Below are 24,378 nucleotides of genomic sequence, written 5' to 3' on the forward strand. Positions count from 1 at the left end.
CCGACTCAGTGCTTCAAACTCCGGACTTCCAGGCAATTTCGCTTAAATGTAACTACCAGGTTAAGGATTCTCACAGACAGGGCTATCGCCAGCATTTCCATGGGACATACAGCTAAGGGAACACTGCGATTATGATCAACATTAACGATGGAGACCTCGGGAAGCCCCGCTCAGTCCGCAGGGGCACCACGGCCAGGGTCACAGCGCAGCCCCCGTCCCCTCCCTGCCGGGGAGGGAGGGGCACGGGGGTCCCGGTCCCACCGTGGGCGCAGTGGCCTGGCCCGGCCAGTGGCATTTCAGGAGTGAAAAACCAGCCCCACGGGTAGGGGCATGGGGAGCCACCTGGGTTTGTCCTTAAAAACGGGATTTCAGGGTTACACCGTCACGAGGATGATGTCATGCAGCCTGACAAAACGCCCCTGCCCGCCTCAGACCGGCGTGGTTCGTCTGTTGGCCGGGTTGTTGTGCAAAGACTCCTTGAACTCTTTGGGGATGGAGTTATGGACCTGTAAAAAACCGTGGTCCCGCTCCGAGTTGAGCAGCGTCCCCATGGTGATCTTGGAGGGATCCCTGGAGAGGGTGAACATGGAGATGTCGGTGGAGGGGATGGTGCTGAACCCCTTGCTGACAGGCGACATGTCCCGGGAGCGGGGCTCGGTGGAGCGGGAGCTGGACCGCCGGCGGAAGCGGTACCTGTAGGGGGGGAGGCGGGTGAAGGCTGACTTCTTCAGCAGCTCCGAGTGGGACTTGGCGCGGATCTGGCGGTGCTTCTCGATGTACATGTGCACAGCGATCACCCCCACCATCTCAGCGATGATGAAGGACAGGGCTCCGAAGTAGAAGGACCAGCCGTAGGAGTAGCTCTTCTTGGAGTCGCTCTGCCCCGGGTCCCCCGCGTTGGCCGAGATGTAGACTATGATCCCGATGATGTTGCTGAGACCTTCAGGGGAGGATGAGAGGGAGAATCACTCGCTTGAGCAGCAGGAGAGGGACAGCAGCACCCCGGTCCCCTCCCGGCAGCAGAGGCGTGCAGGCTGGAGGAGCCTGGCCCTTCTCCTGCCCACCACGACCCACGGGGTGCCCAGGAGGCGGGGAGGGTGCCGGGGGCCATGGCCGCATCCCCAGGTCCCATGGGGCGCCAACCCCTGTGCCAGCAGACCAGGACCAAATCCCTCAGACCCCTGCTGCCACCCCCAGCACAGGTACATACTCACACACACCCGGAGTACGCGAATATTCACGTATATTGGAGGAGCAGGAGGAACAACCACTATTTTGTTTAGAAAAGGGACACTGTGGGGGGGTTGGACTAGATGACCTTTAGAGGTCCCTTCCAACCCAATACATTCTACGATCCTACTTCAAGAGCCGGTTTTGCTTTGCAGAGCTGCTTGCTGAGCAAAGGGCCGCAGGAACCCGGCTGGTGCCGGGCACTGGGGCTGTGGCCGGAGCAGAGCCAACCCGCAGGGCACAGAGGGGATCCCTCCGGCACAAACCCCGGCTCTCCTGGGAGCACAGGGAAGTGGGAATGGCTCCGTCTCTTTTCATTTCTGGTGGAGCCCAGAGGCTTTGTCTGGGATCCGGGCAGTTTTTGCACTGCCAGCAGCGCCGCGGGGCTGTGCCGCAGGGCTGGGGAGCGGCTGATGTATTCCTGGATTTACTTAATGAATCGATTATGTTCTTTCTGTTGTTTTCTCATCTGCATCAGCAGCTCCTGCCAGCCGAAGGAGGGAGAGTAATTTGTCTCTTTGTGGGGAGAAGAAAAACACAAAATAGAGCGGTTCCTTGAGACAAAGGCATTGTCATACGATAATCAGTGGAAGCGTTGGGGAACAGTGCACAGAGAAATGAGTAATCCAGAAGGAGCGGCCTCTCCAGAGAGAGCGAATTTCCTTGCAGGACTGCAGCAGCCCCTCTGCCTGCTCCCAGCTGCTGCTGGCACAGCGCCCGCCCTCGCCTGGCCCCACGACCTGCTGCTTGGTGCTGGTGGAGGGCAGAGCCCCCCAAAACCTGCCCCGGGGCCAGGTGCTCCCCCAGCGGGATGGCTGCGCTCCAAGAGCCCCTCCTGGGCTGCACAGAGACCACTCGGGGATGCTTAAAGTGCTGTCCAGCGTGGTGACCCCTGGCCAGGAACCTCTGCTGGTTTTTTCCCTGCCATGAGCATTTTTCCACCAGGACACAACAGCTCTTGAAACAGACGGCCCAGGAGGACCCACAACCTGTCTCCGGCTCCCCAGTGTCCCCACACGCTTCTCACCAGGAGAGCCACCCTGCTCCGGACCCCGCCGGGCAGCTCCTACCTGCAGAGACGAAGAAGATGCCAGCGCTGAGGATGACGTTGTGTTTGCTCTTGTAGAACTCGCTGGCCGCCACGCACAGGCCCCCGAAGAACAGCAGACCCACGCTGAGGATGGGGAAGATGCTGGATGCTCTCACGGCACCTGCGGGACAGGGAGCGGGGCAGGGTTGGCCCCAGGCATCGCTCCCGCAGCGGGGGCCGCCGGCACCTCCTGCACCAAGGCCAGTGCCCAGGAAGAGTTGTTGAACGCCACGCTGGGTTGCTGCTACGAGGGATGGGGGAGACCCGGCACTGGTCCCCTCTAGACATCCTCTGCTTGTCCCCGAGCTGCTCTGCTCTGAGCTTGCTCTGGAGCTCAGCATCAGCCCCACGCCTCAGGCCTCCCGTCACAAAACCAGCTTTAAATCCTGAACTGCTTTTTTTTCCCCTCCTAGGCTATTTCAAGGAGTTATTTCTTCCAGTCTTGTCGCAGTCAGCACTAGCAATTTACCTTCCCATCACCGAACACACCACCCACTGGTTTTGGCTACGGCCATGACTCTGGAGTCTGGGATTGCAGAACCCGCCCAAGATCTCACCGGGCTGGCAAGGAACAGCACTGCCCACCGCAGGGGTCAGGAACCTGTCCCTTGGATCCCCAAACTGTCGTGGCTGCTTTGAAAGTCAAGAATTTACAAACCCACCCACCTCAAGCTCAACAAAGAGTTGTTTTCTGATGCAGGGGAGGAACATTACCAAAATAAACAAAAAGCCCAAGACCCAGAGCCCACCACGTGTGATGCCGTGACCCCGGCACTGGGCTCCATCCCCACGGGGACTGGCTCTGGCACTGTCTGTCTCTGCGCGCTCAGGAGTCACTGACCGAGCTCTACACAGAGAAGGGTCTTTCCTACATGGCCTATCACAGGTTCAGCTTCCAAAATGATGGTAAAGAGTAATTAATGCAGCAAATCACTACCTGCTGCACCGAAAATACACTGTGCCTTGGTTTGGGCTCTCATCCCTCTATCAAGACCTTTATTAAAAGCACAGAAATACAGAGAAGCCCCATTAAAATGCCATTCTGGGGGCTTTAAAATAGACCTTTTATTTTAAATGTGGGAGGGGGTGGGAGAAGAACTTAAACGCTAATCTACTAAAATTGCAAACCAATTCCATTAAACACGCTCCCCTCTTAGATGGGTGAGCAGAGCTGATGGCTCCCTGCAGAGCTAGAAAATGGGGAACATGGAGCAACATCTGGAGCAGCAGCAGCAGCGGCACCAGGCAGGAGCCTCTGCCTGGCCCAGGGGTCAGGGTGAGCACAGGGTGATGGGTGCTGGGGGTGACTTTGCCCCCGGGGGTTCCTCCCAGCCCCAGCAGCTCAGAGAGCGCCCAGAGATGCCAACGCCTCCGAGGCTGCCACGTGCTCCCGCTGCCTTACGTTCTCCTTTAGAAACTTGGGTGCTCCCATGGACCTTCTGCGGGGCAGCCTTCGCAGCGTCACACACGTGTGCGTTTGCCGCCGTGCCGGGCAGGGCACGTGGCGCTGCTTTGCACACCAGGGTGTGCGCCGTCTGTGCCCAGCCTCTGCCGACCCGCACCTCGGTGCCCCAGCGCTCGCTCACCCCTGCGCCTGCGAGGCGCCACGGGGACGGTGCCTCCCCTCCGCAGGGTCAGCCTCGCCCCGGCGCCAGGTCCCCCCGTGCAAAGACCCCGCGGGGGTCCTGCCCCGAGGCCCTGCTGGCCCCCTGAAGCAGGAGGACCCCGCTTTTCCCAGGAGAGCCACCAGCTCTGTTTTCACCCCGTCGCCCCGCACCCGGTGCTGCCGGCAGAGCCCACAGCAGAGGCTCGCCGTGCTCTCCCGGCAAGCACCAACGAATCCAGCCTGGCTGCAGAGGCTCAGGGAACCGGCACAAACACGGCACCGCTGCGGTGCTGCACCAAGGACCGGCGGGGTCCCGGGCCCTGGCAGCCCTCGCACCCCAACGAACTCGGGCTGCGCAGCAGCTGCTGGGACCGGCCGCAGGGACAGCGAGTGCCAGACAAATGTGCCGTCTACACTCACTGCCGCTGCGGCACGGTGCGGCCACGCTTGGGTAACCCGGAGGGTCACCGCTGCTGCGCGGGGAGCCTGGGGGCTGCGCCCCATCAGCCTCCTGGCAGCGGGTGGGGGGCACCTGCTGGGTGAAGCACTGGGGGACAGGGAGAGGGGTGCCAGGGCAGCGCGGGGGTCCCCAGGGAGCGTGTGCAGCTCTGCGGGGCCACGGGAAAGCAGACTCACGGAGGAGATACTCGGCCGTGTCTTGCTCGTAATCCGCATCCTCGGGGAAGTGGTCGATTTTCTTGCACACGCCTCGGAAGGTTCCTGGGGAGACACAAGCCAGGAAAGCTTCAAACCCCTCTGCGCTGGCAGGGGTGCTGCTGGATGTGCTGCACACATTTTTTTGGGAAAAAAAAAAGCCAGCCCAGGAGCTGCTTAGGCACCGCTGGGCATGGGGCTGTCAGTGACCCCAAACACCACCCTCGGTCCCCGGCTGCTCCAGCACCCTCCAAGCAAAGCCCTGCCGGCCCCCTCTGGTGGGGCGGCACATTTCTACCTCAAACCAAGCCCTGCCATTCCCGTCGGTGCAGAGCAGGGAGGAGGCGATGCCCAAGCTGCCCTGCTCCCCTCCCCGGCCACCATGGGCAGAGCCTCTCCGCAGCGCAGCTCCCACTCCCCGGCTGCACGGGGCTGCCAGGAGCTCAGGGGTGCTCAGCGCGGCACTGCCTCTGCTGAGATTTGTCCCCCTCCTTGGGTGCGCCCATGGACACAGCAAGGCACACCTGGCCCCCAATTTCTCCGGCGGAGGGGAGGCGAAGCAGGGCTGGCACTCGCTGGCTCCCAGCATCCCCCCACCCCGGCAAACACCGCATCGGTTCTGACAGGGAATCGATGCAGCCGTAAATAACGCTCCCGGCCTTCAGGTCTGAGCAACACCTTATTCAGATGCGTGAGGGAAAGTGGCTGCAGCCCAGGGCTCATTCTGGGATGTTGGGGGCATCTCCTTTCACATCAAATTCCCACTGGGGGGATGACAACAGCTCTGAGGTCAGAGGGGTCTTGAGCAGAGCCCCGCAGCACCAAGAGACCAGCCCAGTCTTCCCAGCTTGCCCCAGCCGCTCGGCTGTATGGAAGCTTTGATTTACTGCTGACCTACCCACGCAGGGCACAGGCTGCCGCACAGACGAGCCGCCTCAGCACGTTTGCTAAAGTAACATCAGGGCCACGGCTTAACTTCCGAGAGGCAACTCTTTTTTTTGGAGGCTCAGGCGAGTTCATTGAAATGACTACAAAAAGTTCCCAGCCTTCTTACCCTTACCTGCCACTTCTCAGCCCTGCTCCGTGACCAGGACAGAGGCAGCTGGGGCAGAGTCACCCAGCCCACCCATCCATACCCCATTTCCAGCCTGCTGTCACACGTCCCCCACAGCGCACACGCCCGTGCCCAGCCACGGAAAAGCACCCAGTGCCGCGGGTGGGCACCGCAGCTGAGCTTGGCACCGGCAGCAGCGCCCCCCACCCCACGGTCCCACCAGGAGGCCCCGGCCGCTCCACGCACGCCGCCTTTCCCCCACTGCTTGTGGGTCCCCTCGGCACCACTCGGGGCGGGGGGCGAGAGCAGCCCCACCACGGTGGGCACCACCAATACTGCCTGGAAGGCCTGGGGAAAAAGGCAGATGCTCTGGCATCTGCTGGCCTCCTGCTGAGCATTTTGGGGGAAAAAAGGCTCTTTTTCTTTCCTCCTGCCTCTGAAGCAAAACAAACGCATTTCGCCTTTAACCGCCTGCCTGTTCGCTTTGGCTTCCTCCTCACCGCGCTTTGGGGCTCGGCTCTCTCCTGTGCCAAAGCTGTGCGACTGTGCCATGAGAAGAGAAAGCCAAGGGCGAGCCAGGCTGAGGCAGGTGATGTACTGGGGGCTCATTACACGCTGCGAGACGTGGATGCGGGGCGAGAGCGGGGCAGCCCAGCCACATCCACGGCAGGGGAGAGCCTCGTGGTTCAGACGGGTTTATGGCGCAGCCTGGGGGAGGGAGTGGCTGCGAGCAGGCGCTCTCACCTCTTCTGCTCATCCTTCCACCGGCCCCAGCAGCCTGGTCCATGTGCGACTGATGGACAGGCAGAGAGAAATCAAAGGCGTTAAAAAATAATTAAAAAATCCTGGCTATGCCCAGTTGTGCTTATGGAGCTGTTGTGATGGATGCAGCCCCGCGGACGCTGCGAACCCGCTCCTCAAGGCAGCCCACCTAAACACCAAGCACTGCGCTCGGTGTCTGCTGGGGACGGCTCAGAGCTCGGCTCGTGCCGTGGTGCTGGCCAGGAACACGGCTCCTCAGGGCCCAGGGCGGGAGCAGCCGCTTCTGTCTGCGGGACTCAGCATAGTCTTCTCCAAACACTAACGCAAGAGTACACACGGTGCTTCCTCCGCAGCGCTGACAACCGCTGGATGTTATAAACGGGGAAACCGAGGCACAGAGCGTGACTTCTCTGATGTGGCAAGGGGCAGGGCGATTCCTGCAGCGTCTCCCTAGAGGAAGGGCAGCCCCGTCACAACACCAGCGCTGGAGACCACGGTCAGGTCATGCTGGCTCTGACCCCTCTCCCATGGGACCAGAAAGGACGTGCCGCCAGGGGACAGGGCTCCAGGCAGGAGAAGCCAACCCGCACGGTGTCCCGCCCGGCAGCACGCTGTCAGTCTGCGCTCCGGCTACGGGCTCGGGGGAGCTGAGCATCGTGACAGGCATCAATTAAAGCCTGGCGATGAAGCTCTGGAGGTGGCAAGCTGTCATCCAAGCGGGAGACACGGCATCCAAGGGAGAACCGCCTGCTCCCATTGCTTCGGGAGCTGCTGGCGAAGGGGAGGCTGAAAACGGGTACCACGAACGGGGCTGGGGAGGCACCGGGCACGGCGAGGATGGCACAGCCCCGCTCCTCCTCCTCCTCTTCTCAGTTTTCGGGTTGCCACCCACCTTCTCCAACCTTCTCCTTGTACCTGCCAGCAGGGCTCTGCCCCACGCACCCCAGAGCTACTCCCCAGATTTGTCCCTTCGCTCTCCAGTCATCAGGCATGTGGTGCCAGAGCGGGACCCACAGCACCCCAAAACATCCCTACACCCCGACAGACCCAGAAGGATGCGCGGAGCTGGCGTGTGCCTGGGCCCCCCGCACACGTCCCTGGTCTCACCCAGTGCCGGGCTGCCAGTCCCAGGACAGCACCGCGGTTTCTGGTCCCCAAACACCTTGATCTCTCTCCGCCTCAGAGCCCCGAAGCCCCGACCTGCTCTGGAGGGACAGGTCTGCCCTCCCCGACCGCCGACGGCCGCAAAGCTGCTGCCAGCCGGGGGACGCCCGCGCAGCGCAGGACTTCGCGAGAGCTTCTCCGGAGGCACCGCGACAGCGCAGGAACATCTCCCTCCGCAGCAGCCTCCCGGGTAGGGCCGTGGGGTCGGTGTTCATCATCTGAGCAGCAAGAGGAAACTTTCCCTTGGTGCCATGTGGGAAAGGTGTTTAGCGACCGAGTCAGCCCATCAGCACAGCAAACGGGAATACTCATTCCCTTGGGCTCGACCTCTCTGAAGTTCTCAGAGGCTCCTTGTGCCGCTGAGCCCCCACCGAAACCCAGGGCCAGCACCGCCCTGCCCTGAGCAGCAGCTGGATGCAGACACAACCGCCGGTGGCCTTGGTTCTACCGTACACAACGTCTAAGGTAGATCTGTGACCGTGAGGGACGAGGGCAAGCCTTGGAGCAAGAGGCACCTGCAAGCGGAGGGGATGCCCTGTTCAGATGCAAACACCCCCTGCCCTGCTGGCTGCGGGCTGGGCCACGGGGCTCACCCCGGGTGCAACAGTCATCCATCCATCCATCCATCCGTCCGTCCGTCCAGCTATCCCTCCTCAGCTGCTGGGACCGCACACCTCTGCTCTGCCCCACTGCGACCCGTAACCTCCCTCCTTCCCTCAGCCCTGCCTGTCCCACCCAAACGCCTCCTTTGCAACAGAAATGGGATGGAAAAAAATAATAAAAAAGTTTAAAAAAAATAAAGTGACTTTCTCAGGGCAGGGCAGAGCCTTTGCTCAGAGTTGCTGCTGCAGGACCCAACACCAGCTCCCTCCCGCTGCCCACGGCAGAGGGAAGCGCCGAGCAGCCCCAGCAGGAGGGCGAAAGCATGGCTAGAGCGTGGCAGCACCGCTGAGGCTTGCCGAGGACACCGACGCTCGCAGGCGGTTTAGCAAAATCCGCTCCCCCCCACCCCAAAGCAAAGGGAGCCCCAGCCCGACGGGGGACAGGCAGGAGTGGGCAGCCCCGGTGCCTGCCCGCGCTGCCCAGCTCCACCGCATCTATTTCACACTCTGACATTTATTTTGGCTCCTTTACTCCCTCTGTTCATTAACCGATGCTCGTCGCCATGGCAACCGCTGAGTCACCTGACACACAACTTCCCAGCTTCCAAACAAATACCACAACAAGGCTTGAATCACACACAAAAAAAAAACCCTGACCCCCAAAACGCTCCCTGAGGATGGAGCCTGGCCCTGGGGAATGGGCTGCGGGGAAGGATGGGGTGGCCACTGCTGGCCCTGGCTGGGGGCTCATCCCCCCCGCACAGCCGGGCTGTGAGCCCCTGGGTCCCGGTGATGGGGATGCAACTCCGGGCTCTCCTCTCCTGGCTTTACAGCCGGGCCCTGGCAAAAGCAGCGTCACAACATCGCGGGCAGAAAGGAAGCGGGTTTTGTCCAAAGTCTTCAAACTCTGGAGCTTCAAGTTCCCTCCTCTGCCCACATTCTCCTAGCGAGGACTCGAGGCAGGGGCGATGCGGGATCGCCTGCTCCCCAGCTGTCCCCGACCCCCTGCCGGAGCCGTGGCTGCACACAGAGATCAGCTGGGGAGGACTGGCTGGTGCGGGACCCACCAGGACACGGTCCTGACTCGGGTACAGGCTCAGCCACTCGCTCCGGGCGCTCACAGCCTCAGCCCCTGCTAATGCCTCGCCTGGGCGGCACCGTGCCCCTGGGCAGCATCCAGCCGCGAGCCTTGGCCTGGGCATGGCCCCCAGCACGGCTCAAGCTGCACGGATGCCCTGGCCGGGGGGCTGCTGCCTCCCCCCGCAGTCACCGCTCCCTTTGGGGCGGATAGTCGGGCTCCTTGCCCTGCGCAGGAGGCCGGGGAGAGCTCCCACCGGCCGGCAGCACGCCGCACCGCTGGTTCAGCCCATCCCAGCCTGCTCGTCAGTAACGTCCCCAGCCGATGCCCGAGCCACGACTCTGCGCCGGGTTTAATCCGCCCGCGGCCGGGAGAGCGCCAGCAAAGGCAGCGAGCTGCTGCGGTGATTTGTTCCCCGCTCGGCTGTCTCTGTGGTAGATCTGGGTAATTTTTTCTCCCTATTAGGGTGAATCCCAATTAGCCAACTTCGCTTATCACTGCCCTTCCCTGCCTGGTACCTGCTGCTCTGCTCAGGGCAGCCCCGCTCCGGAGCTTCCCAGCTGGGAAGTGGGGCTGTGCTGGGAGCACCGATCAGCTGGCGCTGCCTCTCCTCACCCACCCCAGCATGGGGCAGCTTCTCCCTTCGCCTTTTTCTGTACTGAGGAACCAGACGGGCCCAGGGAAGAGAGGCATGGCCATCGAGGGTGGCACTTTGAAGCTAAGTCAGCCAACAGAGCAGTAACACCAACCGAGCAAGGGGGAAGCGGGAGGGCTGGGGATCAGCCATGCCCGCTCTCTGACAAGACGAGAAGCCCACGGCAGCACGGGGCCACCGGCCAGGACACGCCTGTCCTTCGAGCACCCACTGTGCAGCACGGCACCGCGCTCCCTGCCCAGGCTGGACTAAAACCTGCGCCGCCCAGCTGAGCCCCGCGCAGCTCCTGACCCTCCCTGGGTGCAGACGCAGCCCTGGCACCTTCCACACCGATGGCCAAGCTGTGCCCGTGCCGAGGAGCGGCTGGAGGAGCCCAGGCAGGAGCTGAGCCATCCCAGCCCTGCAGAAAGCCTCCCCCTGGCCCTCCTGCCTCAGGGGGTGCCGGGGCACCCTGCCATGGCAGCGCCAGCGTGAGCAATCCCAGCTCTGCTGCCCGGGAGGTGCCACCTCTCTCCTCGTCCTTCGCAGCTGCCGCAAAGCCTCGGCCAGCAGCCGAGCAGCATCCACCCGCGCTCTGCACCAGCCTCAGCGAGCTTCAGTTCCAGCCTTCGATTTAATGATCCCACTTTAACCCAGGGGCACCCCGAGCGCCCCCAGGCACCGCAGGGAAGCCCTCTCCAGTTGGCAAATCTTCCAGGGCATTTTCCACGTGTCAGCACCGGACGTGGCAACGGGCCTGTCGGCTGTGCAGCGCCCGCAGGGTGCCCCTGCACGATGGCTCCAGGCTCGCTGCAGCAAGCCCTGCCTTTTAGGTAACATCAGATTTAATTTGGAAGAGATGAACTCATATAACACATTTTGCATTCGCTGGTTTTGTAAAGGCATCCCTTCCCCTCCCCTCCCGCGGGGCTGTTTTTCATACCGCGCTCCGCGTGATTCTTCGATCCCTCTCATCCCCCCCCCGATCAGAGCATCCCCGAGCTGCACGTTAAATAACGTGACTAACGCCTGCCTCCTGCCAGGCACCCCCTCTCCCCCGGACCAGGGCTGCCTTACACAGGCTAACGTTCCGTTTCAGCAGGGTTTTGTCACTGCTGCTGTAGTTCATTCGTATTTCGATGTGCGTACTCTCTGCACTGCATTTATCGGAGAATGCAAAGGCAATTAATTGATTTGATCTCAGGTCTTTTTCCTCTCAAAGCCCTTTTTCCCCAGGGAAGGCTAGGGGGAGGCGGGGAGGGGTTGCGAGGGAAGTGCGAGTCTCGTGATGGTGGAAATACGGCTAAGAGTATCGATCCTAACCCAGAGAGCCAGAAGACTAAAGAGCTCTAGTTAGGGGTTTAAAATCTCATTACTTTTCATCCAGTGGAACAGTTTTCTAGGGACTATTCTGGTTGTTACTGCTCAGTGTGCAAACTAAGACCCAGGCTTGGAAAGATGAGCTAACGCTGTTCTTCCCTGAGAATAAAATTCCTCTCTCCCCTCGCGTTGGCTGGCTCAGCCAGGAGAAGTCCCGGGGCAAGGTCACGTTTCAGCTCTCTGCACCTCCCGATAAATTCAAGTGGGTTATCTCTGAAGCTGTGGTTTGCAGTAATGGCCTTCCTAAAGGCACCTCGTCCCACCAAATCCGTTTGGAGGAAGCGGTGGGGTCATTACGGTTTGAGTTCTCTGCAAATTAGTTTTTGTTGGGGAATCAGAGGTCCAAGCTTAGCTGGCAAGTGCTGGGGTACGAGCCTGCAGCACATCCTCAGAGAGGCTCAGGCTCTGCACTCCCTTGAGTAACAAGAGCGAGATACCTAAATATCTCCGAGGAATTAAAACTTCAGGGCTCATCTTTTTTTACCTCCCACCCACCTCCCAGATGCTTGGAGAGATGGAAAGAAATTCATCTTTACTCCTTCCCTTCCCCAGCTTCATGCTCTGCAAGGGATCCTGAGGCTCTTTGCACAAGGTCCCCGGTGTGAGATCGCAAAGCTCCGGGGTTTCAGGTCCACCCTAGACCCAGCCATCACCCAGAGATCCCTGGCCACCAAGCAGCCCCGCTGTCCCATGTCCCCAGAAAGGGCTGCTGGGGTCCCAGCCACCCCCCAGCATCTCGTTTGCCTCCCACATCACGAAGTCTTTGCTCCAGCCCGGTTTCAAAGATGACACAGACAGCTCAGAAAAGCAGCAGGGAAGGCTGGTGGGATGGCTACGGACACCCCAGACCCACGGCTCAGAGCAACCCAGCTGGAAGAGTCACTGTAGCCAAGGACGCTGCCTGGTGCAGCCACCTCGGGAAGGGGCCTGCTCCCCTCCCACAGCCAGGGAAACCTCGGGGAGCCAACTCGGTTTTGTGGCCCTTCAGCCCTAGGCTCCCACCGCTGCACACACGCATCTGCTTAAGCTCCGCTGGAGAGCGGCTAAATGAAGGCAAAACTTTACGGGGTTGTTTAAAAAAGCCCCCTGCTCCGTGTTACTCTCTGCAGCCAGCAGCTCCCTCCTCCTTGCGATGGGTGCCGGGCTCCCCAGTGCCTGCCAGCGGGACAAACCCTCCGCCCAGGAGCGAGTCCTTCCCCCAGCACATCCCCATCACCCCAGCGGCCCCGCACCAGCTTCCCACTGGGGTGCTGGCGTAATCTGGCTCCATCTCTGCTTCACACTCTCTCCCCCTCTCTGCGGTGGCGGTTTGTGTCTGAGCAGAGTCACCTACACAGATACGCCTTTTCTGAAGGATTTTTTTTTTTTTCCTGTTGTAAAAAAAAAAAACACCAGTGGAAAAATCCCAAGTCAAATGAAACGAGCGCAAGAGCGAGGAGGCGGCAGAGGTGGGCTCTGCGGCGCCGGCTGGACGCCGAGACCGGTGCGAACACACGCCCAGTAGTGCAAGAGCTGAGCCCTCCCCTGCGCATCCCCGACGGCTCGGTGGGGTTCGGGGAGCAGCGCCCAGCTCTGCGCTGCCCGTGACGGGCATCCCCGGGGGGACACGTCGGGGCGGTGGTGGGCACAGCCCCGGCACTCACACCCATGGGTGGACTGGGAGCTCCTGCCAGTTTTAGCCTGTGAGGTGCCGGCGATTGGTGTGCGTCTCTGAGACTTTACTCCCTCAGCATTGCTAAAAGGAAAGGAGGAGAAAAAAAAAAAAATCTACATTTTGACAGTGACTCATCATCTCCCATTCTGGAATCTGTGGGGTTGTTGCATCCTACACAAAGCAGTTCAGAAAAGCAAAACAATTCTGAATAATAGAGGAGGAAAAAAAGTTTGGAAAGGATTGGTAATTTCTAGCACCCTGCTTCAAGGGTTTAGCTTTGTTTTTCTCATTATAGAAGTAATCAGGTAATGCACTGGAGCTGCCTCCCAGGGTCTCCCCCCGCGCTCCCCTGGGTTTCCTTCCTCCCTCCATCCCTCCACATCGGTGGAGCTCACGGCAGGGAAACACCCCACCGCAAACCCAGCTCCCGGGAAGACACCGGGCTTTCCCGGCTGGCATGGGGTAGGAAGGCGCGGGGGGCTGCTGCCAGCGGGGGCCAGGGGTGGCCCCTTCCCCACGGGGAGGCCGAGGTGCTGCCATCCCCTCCGTGGCACGCCGAGGGCCATGGGCAGCCGGCTGCCAGCGCCGGGAGCCCTCGGATGGGGCTGGGGAGGAGAGCGCTCATCAGCACTTCTGAGGAAACCATTTCATGTTTTACCTTTACCAGTGAAGAAACATCGATTTTTATTTTTAAAGGTAATTGACATTCCCGTGATAGCGGAACAAAGAGCTGGAGCAGCCAGAGTGAGCGTAAATAAGTCATGTGCTAGAAATTAATGAGCTTCACTGATTGAGTTTATCTGTTTAAATTAATACAATTCTGGCAATTAAAGAAATCATCGTCTTCTGTTTGTTTGCCTGCTCGGAGATGTTGATGGTAAGAGACAGGGCAGGAGCTGGAGCCCCGGCCCCGGCTGAGCAGCCCCGTGCCCAAGGCACCGGGACCTCCCTCTGCGCAGACGCAGCGGGGGCAGGATCCCGCTCTCCCGCGTTTAATGAACATTTTAGATTCACTTGGGTTAACTGATGAGCTTCTGCGGAGGGTTTGCCTTCCAGCCTCCTCTTCGGCTACCGGTAACCGGGGCGGCCAGCTCAGCCCCGGGAGGTTCCTGGCTCACAAAGCCTTCCACTAACAGGACGTGGGGAAAGTGGGTCTGTCCCCCCCTGCCAGACACCCACCCTACGGCAGCTGGGAATGTGTTTGAGAGTAAAGATTTTATTATTGCTTTTTATGCCTTCAGCAAGTTGTCCTTCACGATCATTTCTGCCTGCCTTCTAATGGCTCTCCATTTAACTTGTCGAAATCCATGTCCTTTTCTGTTTCTCTTATTTGGACACAGCTTCCGTGCAGCAAAAGAGGTCTTTTTCTCTCCTTTGCTCTTTCACTGCTTTAACAGTTTTTTTGGTCTTCTTCACTGCTGCTCTACCTCTAGCCTGGCTCCATCGTGGCCCATCAGCCCACCCTGGGCACTGAGTAACCTCACAGACGTGGGACACGGGACTAAACAAGACTTGTGTCCCCTGCCAGGCTGCTGATGGACACCTCCAAAACACATCACTCACAGCGTCTGTAACTTCCATTTCTGTGTCACCTCTCAGGGCGCCCTTTCTGGAATAACTGAGGTTTCCCATTAACACCTCTTCAGCCTCCCCAGCACAGTGCGGTGCCTTGGGTCAGCGAACCTTCAGCGGGGGCTCACACACAGCTCCGCGGCTGCTGGGAGAGCAGCAGCTCCCGAGAAGGCTGAAGCTGCAGCCCACCGCTCCCAGCACCCGTGGGGCAACGCAGAGGCATTAAACCAGCAGCAGAAGAGGAGGGAGGAACCAGGGAACAACCGAGCCCTGCTCCAGCATATTGCCAAGAACAAAACTCACCCAGAAAGCAAAAGGCTGCGCCTGGGATGGGCAGGCAATCGAAGGGCTGTCTGGGATGATTAACAGAAGGGTCCAGACTCGCTCGTTCATTGGAGTGAGTTTGACCCATGCGGCGTTTCTGAGCCCTGCTGAGAGGTGTATGGCCAGAACACTGAAAGTCGGTGATAAAAACTGCCCAGGAGGGACCAGGTGGGAAAACAAGGGTCAAGAGTGCAAAATCCTGGGATCCTCTGGTTAAACAAGTTGCCAGGAATTCAGACAAAGGCAACCTGTGGGAACAGAGTGCCCTGGTGTCTGCTTCAAACCCCGAGCTGTGCCAGTGGCCAGATCATCCCAGAGGCTGCTTAAGCACCTAGTTATAATAAGTAGGAAAGAAAGCTGCATTATGATGGGAAGCTGGAGGTTTCACTTCGCCAGTATTAAAATGTCCTCTGAATTTCTAAAAACCTATAAATGACAATTTCATAGCTCTGAAGCGTGGCATCTAGCACAGGGGAGTGCTATTTTAGACTTGGTGTTGACAGCTGAAGGGGAATGGATCACAGAATTAAAAACTAGTTGCTGCTCAGGTCCAAGCAATCATGACTTGATTACGCTTCTTATGGGCAAACAGTGGCAAGTCCGAGGCACTAGCATATCTTCTCAATGCTTTGAGAGGTCAATTCACAGAGCAGAAAACAATTATAAGCCAAATCAGTTAGGAGAATGGATTTAAGCATAAAAGCATGACTGAATAGAGAATGATTTAAGAGTGTTTTACCCCAAAGCTCACAACCGTGACAGGAGTTCGCATCAGTTTAAAAACTGCCTGACTAATATGTAAACAGCTATAAAAATAAAAACATGCCCAACAAAAAGAAGAAAGGAGATATTCATAACGCTGAATACAAAACAGAAATTGCAGAGCACCGATCAAGGATGCAAACAAACAGTAGAAAAAAACCCATCAAAACCTCTTTCCCCGACGCATGAGGATGAACAGCACCAACAGAAAGGAGCAACGCGATCGCCCGTTACCAAACGCAAATGGCAGAAGCGTTAGTCACCGGACCGAGAAATGTTAACTAACTGTTAGTACAACGGCGGCATTGCGTGTGCAGCACGTTCACACCCCAGAGCTTCCCGGGACGCGCTGGAGGAGCCGAGCGAGCAACTACCAGCGATGCCGCGGCCTCGCCGAGAAGTTCCCGAGAAGGGCGAGGACAGGGGTGCTCCGCAGCAGGGCAGCGGTGGGGCGGCTGCCCGCCCCAGGCCCGGCGAGGAGCCGTGCCGCGGTGCTCCTGCCGCTGCGCCAGGGCTGGGACCCGATGGCACGAGGCAGGGGACGCTGGGAACAAGGGGACAGGCCACGGGCACAGAGCGACGAGGTCGCTGGCCAGCAGGTTCGCTTTGGCACGACCGACGGCAGACCGCGGGGGTGCTGGCGACGGCGTGCCGGTAAGCGTGCCGGCCAAGAGCCAACCTGCTGCTCTGGTGCACAGCAGCCTGGAGCAACAGCTTCAAACCTTTATTCCCTATTCCAAGGTGAAGCAGCCACTCAAATTTGTGACTAACACCCCAGTCCAGGTTCCAAGGAGGACGTTGGTGACCCCGGGAGGGCTCCGAGCTCGGGAGGTGAGCTGTCAGGAGCCCGACGGGCGAGCGAGCGGGTCCCTCCGTGCCCTCTGCACAGCCCGGGCTCAGCCCAGCGCTGCAGATGCTGAGTTGCATCGAGGGCTGTGAAAAGCAAATCGTTCTCCAAAGGAGCCCCACCGTGCAGAATATCAAGGCTAAAAATATGTAAATCGCCGTGGAAAGCGCTGTCAGAGCTTCAGCAGGACTCGGAAGTTGCCAAAAGGCAATTTCGAATTTCCGAGCTCGCTGCACAAGGCATTAAAAAGGTCACTATTTCTGAAATAAGGATCTTTACAAATAAACACATTTGCCGAGGACTCAGTGAGTCATGCTGGAGCGGAGCACAGAGCATTTCCAACCTAATGCTTTTGACAGGCCACGAGCAGGGCGATCTTTTCATGTTTACAGTTCATCAATAGTTTTTACAGCTGCACAGTCAATCTCTAAAGCACATTTAGCCCAGGAGGAGGCTCGGCAGGTTGTTTGCCTTGCAAAAGTGATATTAAATTTATTTTTTTTCTTCCTCTTTCATAGCATTGATTTGAAGGTAAGTATTTGAACTTCAAATACGTGACTGCCACTCAAGCACTTGCCTTTTTATACATATATATATATATATACACTTCTGTCACATCTCCCTAACGATATAAATATTTGAAGTTTTCATCTGATGCGCTAAAAGGGACTCGATCCATCAAAGCCTATTTATTTCAGGGAATTCAGTGGGCACCATGCTGCCTGTTTGCTGGTGTGGGAGCGGGGGGGTTGCTGGCAGCCCGCAGCCGCAGGCTCCCCGCTTCCCCTCACCCGGCTGGCACTGGGCTTCGCTCCGCTCCGCACAAGCCAGGGTCAGGGTCCGGCCCAGCCCCGCTCGCTCCCGCAGGTACCGGGGCGCATCCAGCCCCGACGGATTTAGCTCGCTGCCTGCTGGAGGCAGAGCCGCCTCCTCACCATCTGCGGGAGGGGAAGAGAGCCCCGGGAAGCCGCTTCCAACGCCCCAGATGGGGAAAAGCGATATTCAAGAGTAGCACCATAGTTTCACTCTCGGATTTTATAATTTTTTTTTTTTTTTTTGGAGAACAAGAAGGGACTGTCCTACAGACTAAGCATTAGCAGAGGACTTTGCTGGTGAACAAGTGAGCGATGCCAACCATGCCTTCCCTCTCCGAGAAATGAAAGACACCTACCGATGTCCTGCTGAGTTTTCCAGAAACTGAGCAATTCCCATGGCACAGCACTCGCTCTGCCCCGCTGCCTCTGGGAAAGCTTTGCCATTGGAAGCTCCTTGACGCTGCCACGTAGGCAGCGCGCTCCCCGCCCGGGGACAGCTACAGGGGGATGGTGTGTCCTGTCCATCATCCATCACTCTGGGATTTCACAGCAGCAAGAGACCCCAACACGTTGCAACCAGCTTCCCTGGGCCCTCAAAACGCTCTCCTGCCCACCAGCAGCGTGTGGGTCTCCTCTGTTGAAGGCTCCCCCTTCCCCTGCCCCGGCACTGCTGCATTGGGATAACCTCGGGGCAGGGAACAGGACCGTGCTGCCGGCTGCAAACCGGCTCTGCTTTCACCCAGGTCAGACCCAGGCAAGCTGCCCCGTAGGTCCCCGAGCTGCTCACACCATTACCTTGGCCATAAAGCGGCCTCACCTTCCCCCAGCTTGACTCAGGGCACAAAACACTTTGCTGGAATAACTCCAGGGCTTCAAAACAAGCCCAGCTCCCACATGGCTCTGCCCTTGCAGGGGGCAGCAACACCCAAAACAGAGATCTGAAGGGCAGGAGAAGAAAAACATAAAAAGCCCTGAGATGATAGGCCAGCAGCCAGCTTCACAGCTCACACCAAGGCTTTCCAGCTCCTTCCTATTTCGCACTAAATCACGCAGAAGAGCCCATCCTGCTGCTGTCGAAGCCAGGGGATGCTTTGCCATCAGCTTCAAGGGCAGCAGGGCTGCACCCCATGGCACAGCATGGGGAGCTCGTGGGGCTGTGCCTGCCAGAGGCACAAGGTCCCCCCAAGCGCGGGGGAAGCCTCCTGGGACACGCTGCTCCACCTGCACGGCACCGGCTGCTGAACTGCCCCGGCTCTGCCAGCACCAGCCCCCTCCCTGCGCCCCCAGTGCCTACCTGGGGCTGCTCCCATGGCTTCATCCCCCCACTTTCAGCTCAGGCTCACGCCCAGGGTCCATCGCTTTGCCCTCAGCACTGCTCAGCCCACACCGCACACCCCTGTGGGGAAATCCCTGCCCCTCCACCGCCCTTTTAAGGGGTCTGTCCCAGCCGGTTAACGCTCACGGCACACACCTGCCCGGCTCTTGAGGTGCACCCGCAGGTTTGGCTAAAGGAGATGAGGACAGCCGCACCTGCGGGCAGGGCGGCAGGGCTGGGGCAGGCTGTGCAGCTTGGGGCCAGCCCCCGGGATGTGGGGTTACCAGTGTGGGCTACGTTATCGCTCCCCATCCCTCATCCGCTCCCTCAGGGCACGGCGCTTTCTGCCGGAGCTGTGTTGGTTATCTGCCCTCGGTGCCCAGCACGCGGCCCCCAGCCTCATTCACCTCGCCTGCTGCCAAGAGGGAGCTCTTCCCCCTCTGCAGGCTCCCCGCTCGGCACCAGTAGCACCAGAGCATCTCAGAGGCTCCTCCGGCTGAGCCGGGGCGGGTGATGTTATCCCCGATTTACAGATGGGTAGCGGAGGACTGGAGAGATGCAGCTCACAAGCGTCTGCTCGCTTTGGGTGCCCAGCTGGAGCTGTGCAGAGCCTGGGATTTCACAGCCCTCGGCACAGCCCTGGAAATAGGCTCTGCGCGGGAGGTGGCAGCGCGGCCGCCCAGCCGGCCGAAAGCGCTGCCGCAGCCTGCGCTGCGAGCGGGGCCCATGGCGACGAAACCCAGACCCCGAGGAACAAAGCTCCTGGGTGCCGATGGGACGTTCTGCTTCTCCCGTTTTCTGCAAGACTTTTCCTCATCCGAGCGGGGCGAGATCTGTCCAAATTGGCAACGCAAATAACTTCTAAATGAGCGACTGAACTTGTGTTTCCTGACAAGCCCTTCCTTAAGACACGGCCGCTTCCAAGACCCTCTGGCGAGCGGCACAGACACGATACCTGACGTACGCACCGAGCTGCTGCAGCTTCACGTACGCCGCGCTCGGAGCGACCCGCTGGTGATGGAGAGCAGCTCACACGTACCGAACACCCGTGACCGACGTGGCCACTGCATGCTTGAACGGGCAGAGAGGGCCATCCTGCTGCAGCGGTCCCACACCACACCGCACCGTACCCCACCCCACCCCAGCGTACCGCACCGCTCGATCCCCGGCGCCGAGCGCTCGCTGCCTGCAGACGGGCTGCGCTGCGGGGCGGAGGCGCTGACACGTCTGTCTCTCACTTCAGCAACGGGCGAGCTAGGACAGACAGGGAAGCCATACGGCACACGTCTGCAGGGATGCACAGAAGCTCAGCCGGGGGGTGCCTCTGCCCCGAAGGGACGAGCTGGTGGCCCCTGCCTGGGAGTGGGGACCTGCCCTTCTGCTGCCGGCTGAGGCTGGGGGGGAAGCGGCAGCAGCTCTTCCCACAGCAGCAGTGGGGATTGGGGCAGGTTGGGGCAACTTGCAGAGCAGATATTATTTAAAACTGTTTTATTAGTAGTTAAAAGTATTTCAAACATGCACGCCACCTCCCCCTGGCCTCCCTGCCCTCGCTGGAGCACGCTTCGACTGCTCAGTGACAGAAGCAGAAGACCTGGTTCCCGCTCCTCCCCAGCTCAGAGGTCTCACACCCCGGGCTGCAGCAACCCCTCTTGTCCTTCTTCAGCTTTTCACGTTGGAGGGAAGGCCAGAGACTAACGTAGAGAAACCACTTTCATCCTTGGCTGAAGCGCGCTGAGGAACGACAAGAGATTCTCCCGGCGCGGAGAGAAGGAGCCTCGGGGCTGCGAGAGGCTTCCAGACGCCGTCGACAGCCTTGCTGCCGCGCCGGGGGCTGGCAGGGAGGAGCAGCGGGTCCCCATCTGGAGGGGACCCTGCTCCGCTGCCTCGCAGGGTCCCCGTTTCCCCAGCCCGCTCTGCGGCAGCATCGCCGGCTGCTCGGCGGTGGAGCCGGGCGGCACAGCTGCTGCGCCGTGATAAGGTTTGCTCAGCTGAGCGAGGCCGCGCAGGCAAATGGAGGATTTGGCAAGGACGCTGCGCAGCCTGGCAGAAAGGACGGCCTCGGCTGGCTGGGAAGGCAGAGCCGGAGCCGCTGCAGGCTCGGGGCGGCAGGGAATGGCGACGTGAGATCGCAGTCTGCCTCGCGAAGTGACAGCGACCTTTCCCGGCCGCGCGAGCAGCCCCGGGGTAGGGGTCGGGCAGGAGGCAGCCCAGAGGGAAGGCAGCCGCTGACTCTCGCAGCTCCTTGCCGTTGCTCGTGCGATGACGTTGCGTGATGCAGTTGATGATGCTGATGCATCAAAGCGCTCTGACAGCTGCAGAAAATAATTGTAGGTTGGTCTTTAACACCCAGCCGAGCATCAGCCAGCCCGTCCCGAGGGGTTTCTGCTCCCTTGGCAGGAGGCAGCCCAGCCTCTCCAGGGCACAGAGGTGCCACCTACCCTGGGGCAGCTCTGCAGGACTTGAGCAGCTCAACGAGGGTGCTGGCAGCATAAGCCAACGCTGATTTTTAAGAAGTTGAAATCGGGAATACTTTAAAAGGGTAGTGGCTTGTCGGTAGCCTCTTTGGGGCTTGCTTTCCCCCCCCTTGTGATTCTGGGCACAGGCAGAGAGTAAAGGTATAATTAGGGGACAATTACCAAATCACCAGTAAAATTGGAACTGTGAGCATTCGAGAGGCACAAACACAAGTGTCACCCTCAAATGCCGCCTTTTGTCACTCCCTTCCACCACCGCCCGAGTCCCGCGGGGTGTATTGCCAACGCCAACACCCTGCGGGCTCCCAGCAGCCCCCAGAAAGGCCGGGGGGTCACACATCCCCCTCTGCTCCCTGCGCCCAGCCTGGGGCTCCTGTCCCGGCCCAATTCTCCTCCTTCCACACAAACTGCTTGGCCAAAAGGCGATGCACAAAGCCCCCAGTGCAGGCGGTGGGACGGCAGCGAGGGGCTGCTCCTGCTCCCACGCCTGCCCGCTGCCTTCCCTCGCCTGCTGTACCGATGCTTTATGACTCCGTTTGCCTCTGCACGATAAACCAACACAGTTCCTAATAACCTGACGTGGGAACGGCGAAGCCATCCTCTGCAGCCCGACAGCACCAGGTTTGTCTATAGATGGTGGCGTCAGGAGATAAGAAAGAGGCAATATCTGAGAACATCATCATGCAATATCACCCGTCCAGCAGCCACAATCATTTCTCCTGCCTCTCCCCACGATGACTATGAAAAACCCTGATATTTTCAAGCCCGTCAAACGCAGTCACTCACCCAGCATGCAAGGGATTTTTGCCAGGGTTAGGGAGATGAGCAAAGCCCAGGCATCCTGCAACCTGTCTCAAAAGGGAGCAAAATCCTGTTGTGAAAAGACCTTTCCACCCTTTCTCCGTTGGGCAAGCGAGCCGCGGGCCAGCAGCAGCCCCGGGACGGAGGAACGGATTGCAGCAGTTTTAGCATCAACATCCTTGTAAACCCTTGGGATTGAGTGGTTAAACGATGGCGAATCAGCCCTGCCGCTGCCACGGAGCACGGCGAGGACGGGAAACTCGCCTGACTACCTGTGACGGGCAAACAAATGCAAAACACCCAGTTGCCACTGAGACCAACTCAGTTACAATCTGGCCCTTCGGCCGGCGCTGGCCCCGAGGCAGAGCTGCTGCGGGCGGCCGGCCGGGTCTCCTGCTCCTGCCAAAGGCAGCTGGCGCTGGCTCTCCTCCGGCTGCGGAGCGTGAGTTAACCCGAAGGCAGAAATCCCGCTTTGTCCTCACCTTTCTCCGGAGACCACCGAGCCAGCAGACCTTCGCTTGCGCCAGCGGCTCTGCATCCCTCCCTCCCTCCCTCGGAACCAGCGAGGGCCAGGCGCAGGCAAGCGAAGCCATGGCTCAACAGCGTTTGCTAGGGAAGCCCATGGCCGGGCAGAGGGGAGCTGCTGGGCAGGCAGTGCCTCCGGCCCAGAGAGCGGCCGGGAGAAGTCACGTTTCTGTCTCCGACAGCATCACTCCAAAGGACACGGGACAGTTTAAAGCACGAAGCGCACCCTGGCCTGAACTTTTCATTTTGAAGCTGCTGCAAAACTTTGCCTGTTGCCCGTAGATGGTCAAAAGCCAACACAAACGTGCGATAAGACAATTTCGGGAAGCAGCCCCGAGTCCCCAGGCTGACCCGCCGAGCGTGGCACGGGCGGTGCTTTGCGCCGGGGGTTGTGTAACAAATCTGCCGAGCGGCTCCTCCTCGGCACGGGCTGCGGAACCTCTCCTCCCCGGAGCCACCGCAGAGCTGTCAGCATGCACAAGCCGAGGAAGAAGACACCGGTTGTCACCCTGGCAGTGCCATTCTTTATCACAGCAGGTGTCTTCTTAATCAAAGACGTATCTGGAGATGCCCGCTGCTGCGGTCCCCCTGAGTGAGCCGCGGCTCGCTACAACCCGAGCGGTGGGAGCGCGCAGAGCGAGCGGCAATGGATGCATTCCCAGCGTGCCTCACCCTGGAGGAAAGCTACGGGAAACCTCTGGTGCCGAGCCTGAAGTGTCAGGCAAAGCAAACCCACCCAGGAACCCTTGGGAAGGGACGTGAAACCACCCTGTCCCCACCAAGCACTAACCCAAAATGCCATCAAACACCAGCTTCAAGGAACCTGCTTCCAAGTGTCATTTAAAAAGCTGAAGTTTTAGACGTTGTAGCCCTTACTGACGGGGGAGCAGGGCAGCAGGCGGGCAGGAGTCCTCCTGGGCAACAAAACCCTCGCCAAGCACACAGCCCTGCTCGCTCCCCACGGGCGCTGCGGAGTGACTCGGGAACCGGGGTGGGCGCCTTTCCCCTCGGATGCCTTTGACTCCCTCACCCTCGGCACCATCAGCGCTGACGTGCATTGACGGCCGTGGATACGTCGCATCTGCATCCCGCCAGCGCGCGGCCGTGAGTCAGCCAGAGCTGCTCACGGGCAAGGTGAGCCAGGGATTAACCCCCCCGCCGAGCGGGACCCCTCGGGCGGCGGCTGAGCAGCCCCCCTGTACTTCTGGGTTAGCACACTGGTGTCGTTCTAAGAGCAATTTTGATTTTCCTGAAGAAGGAGGTTAATGTGTATCTCTGAAGGGCAGACTGTGTTCATTAAAAATCCATGGTGAAACCCATCTGAAAAGTAACCGCCGGGACGCGAGAAGCACTGAGCAGGTTTAAAACCGCGGCTGCCTCACCTCATCTCATCCCAACCAGCACCGGCCACTGAGGAGCATCACGGGTCTCCACACCCGGACCGTTACCCGCAGTGACCATGCCGAAGGGCACCGCGTGGTCCAGGCGGGCAGGGCAGGGTCTTCGCCCCCCGGCCCAGCGATAACGGTGCTGTGTGTCTTTCCAGGAGCCGTGTAAGACACGAGCACTAATGAATCCACCTCGCCTCACCCTATAAAAGGCAAAACTCAGGCAGAGGGAAGGGAAGCGTTTTACCAAGGGCCACATAACTCTCGGCAGCAGAGCCAAGCATCTCTCCCTGCTCCCCGGCTGCTCCCAGCAAACCTCACCCGCTGGCACCTCCCGGCCAGCCCACGCCAGCGCCCCACCTCCCCGGGGAGAGCAGGATCCGGCATCAATCCATGGGGCAGCCTCCCCCAAACCACAGCCACGCTCCCAGCTGCCAGCCCCAGCACCGGGGCTTGCAGCCTTCATTAGCCACCCCTAATTATTTACAGCCGTAATGGAGATAGCGGCCTTGCATGGGGAAAAAAAACACTTGAGGCTCATTCAAATTCCGACTTCCACCCCTATTAAACAGTAACAGCTCCTGAGATGACAGACTCTGCACCACGCCTATGCAGCAATAAAATGCCTGTTCCTGAGCTGTTCACAG

General features: G+C 59.6%; 1 protein-coding gene across 1 annotated transcript in view; it reads right to left on the minus strand.

The window, feature by feature from the left end:
- Positions 1 to 428: 428 nt before the first annotated feature.
- CACNG3 (calcium voltage-gated channel auxiliary subunit gamma 3) overlaps positions 429 to 24,378 on the minus strand; it is a 30,815-nt gene continuing 6,865 nt past the window's right edge. The window contains exons 2-4 of the mRNA XM_086473081.1: positions 4,563 to 4,646; positions 2,301 to 2,441; positions 429 to 940 (exon numbers count right to left, since the gene is read on the minus strand). Of these exons, the coding sequence (XP_086329207.1) occupies positions 429 to 940; positions 2,301 to 2,441; positions 4,563 to 4,646 (737 nt within the window). The remainder of the gene's footprint in view (positions 941 to 2,300; positions 2,442 to 4,562; positions 4,647 to 24,378) is intronic.

The sequence above is a fragment of the Leptosomus discolor genome, chromosome 14 (assembly GCF_034619465.1).
Source record: "Leptosomus discolor isolate bLepDis1 chromosome 14, bLepDis1.hap2, whole genome shotgun sequence".
Lineage (NCBI taxonomy): Eukaryota > Metazoa > Chordata > Aves > Leptosomiformes > Leptosomidae > Leptosomus > Leptosomus discolor.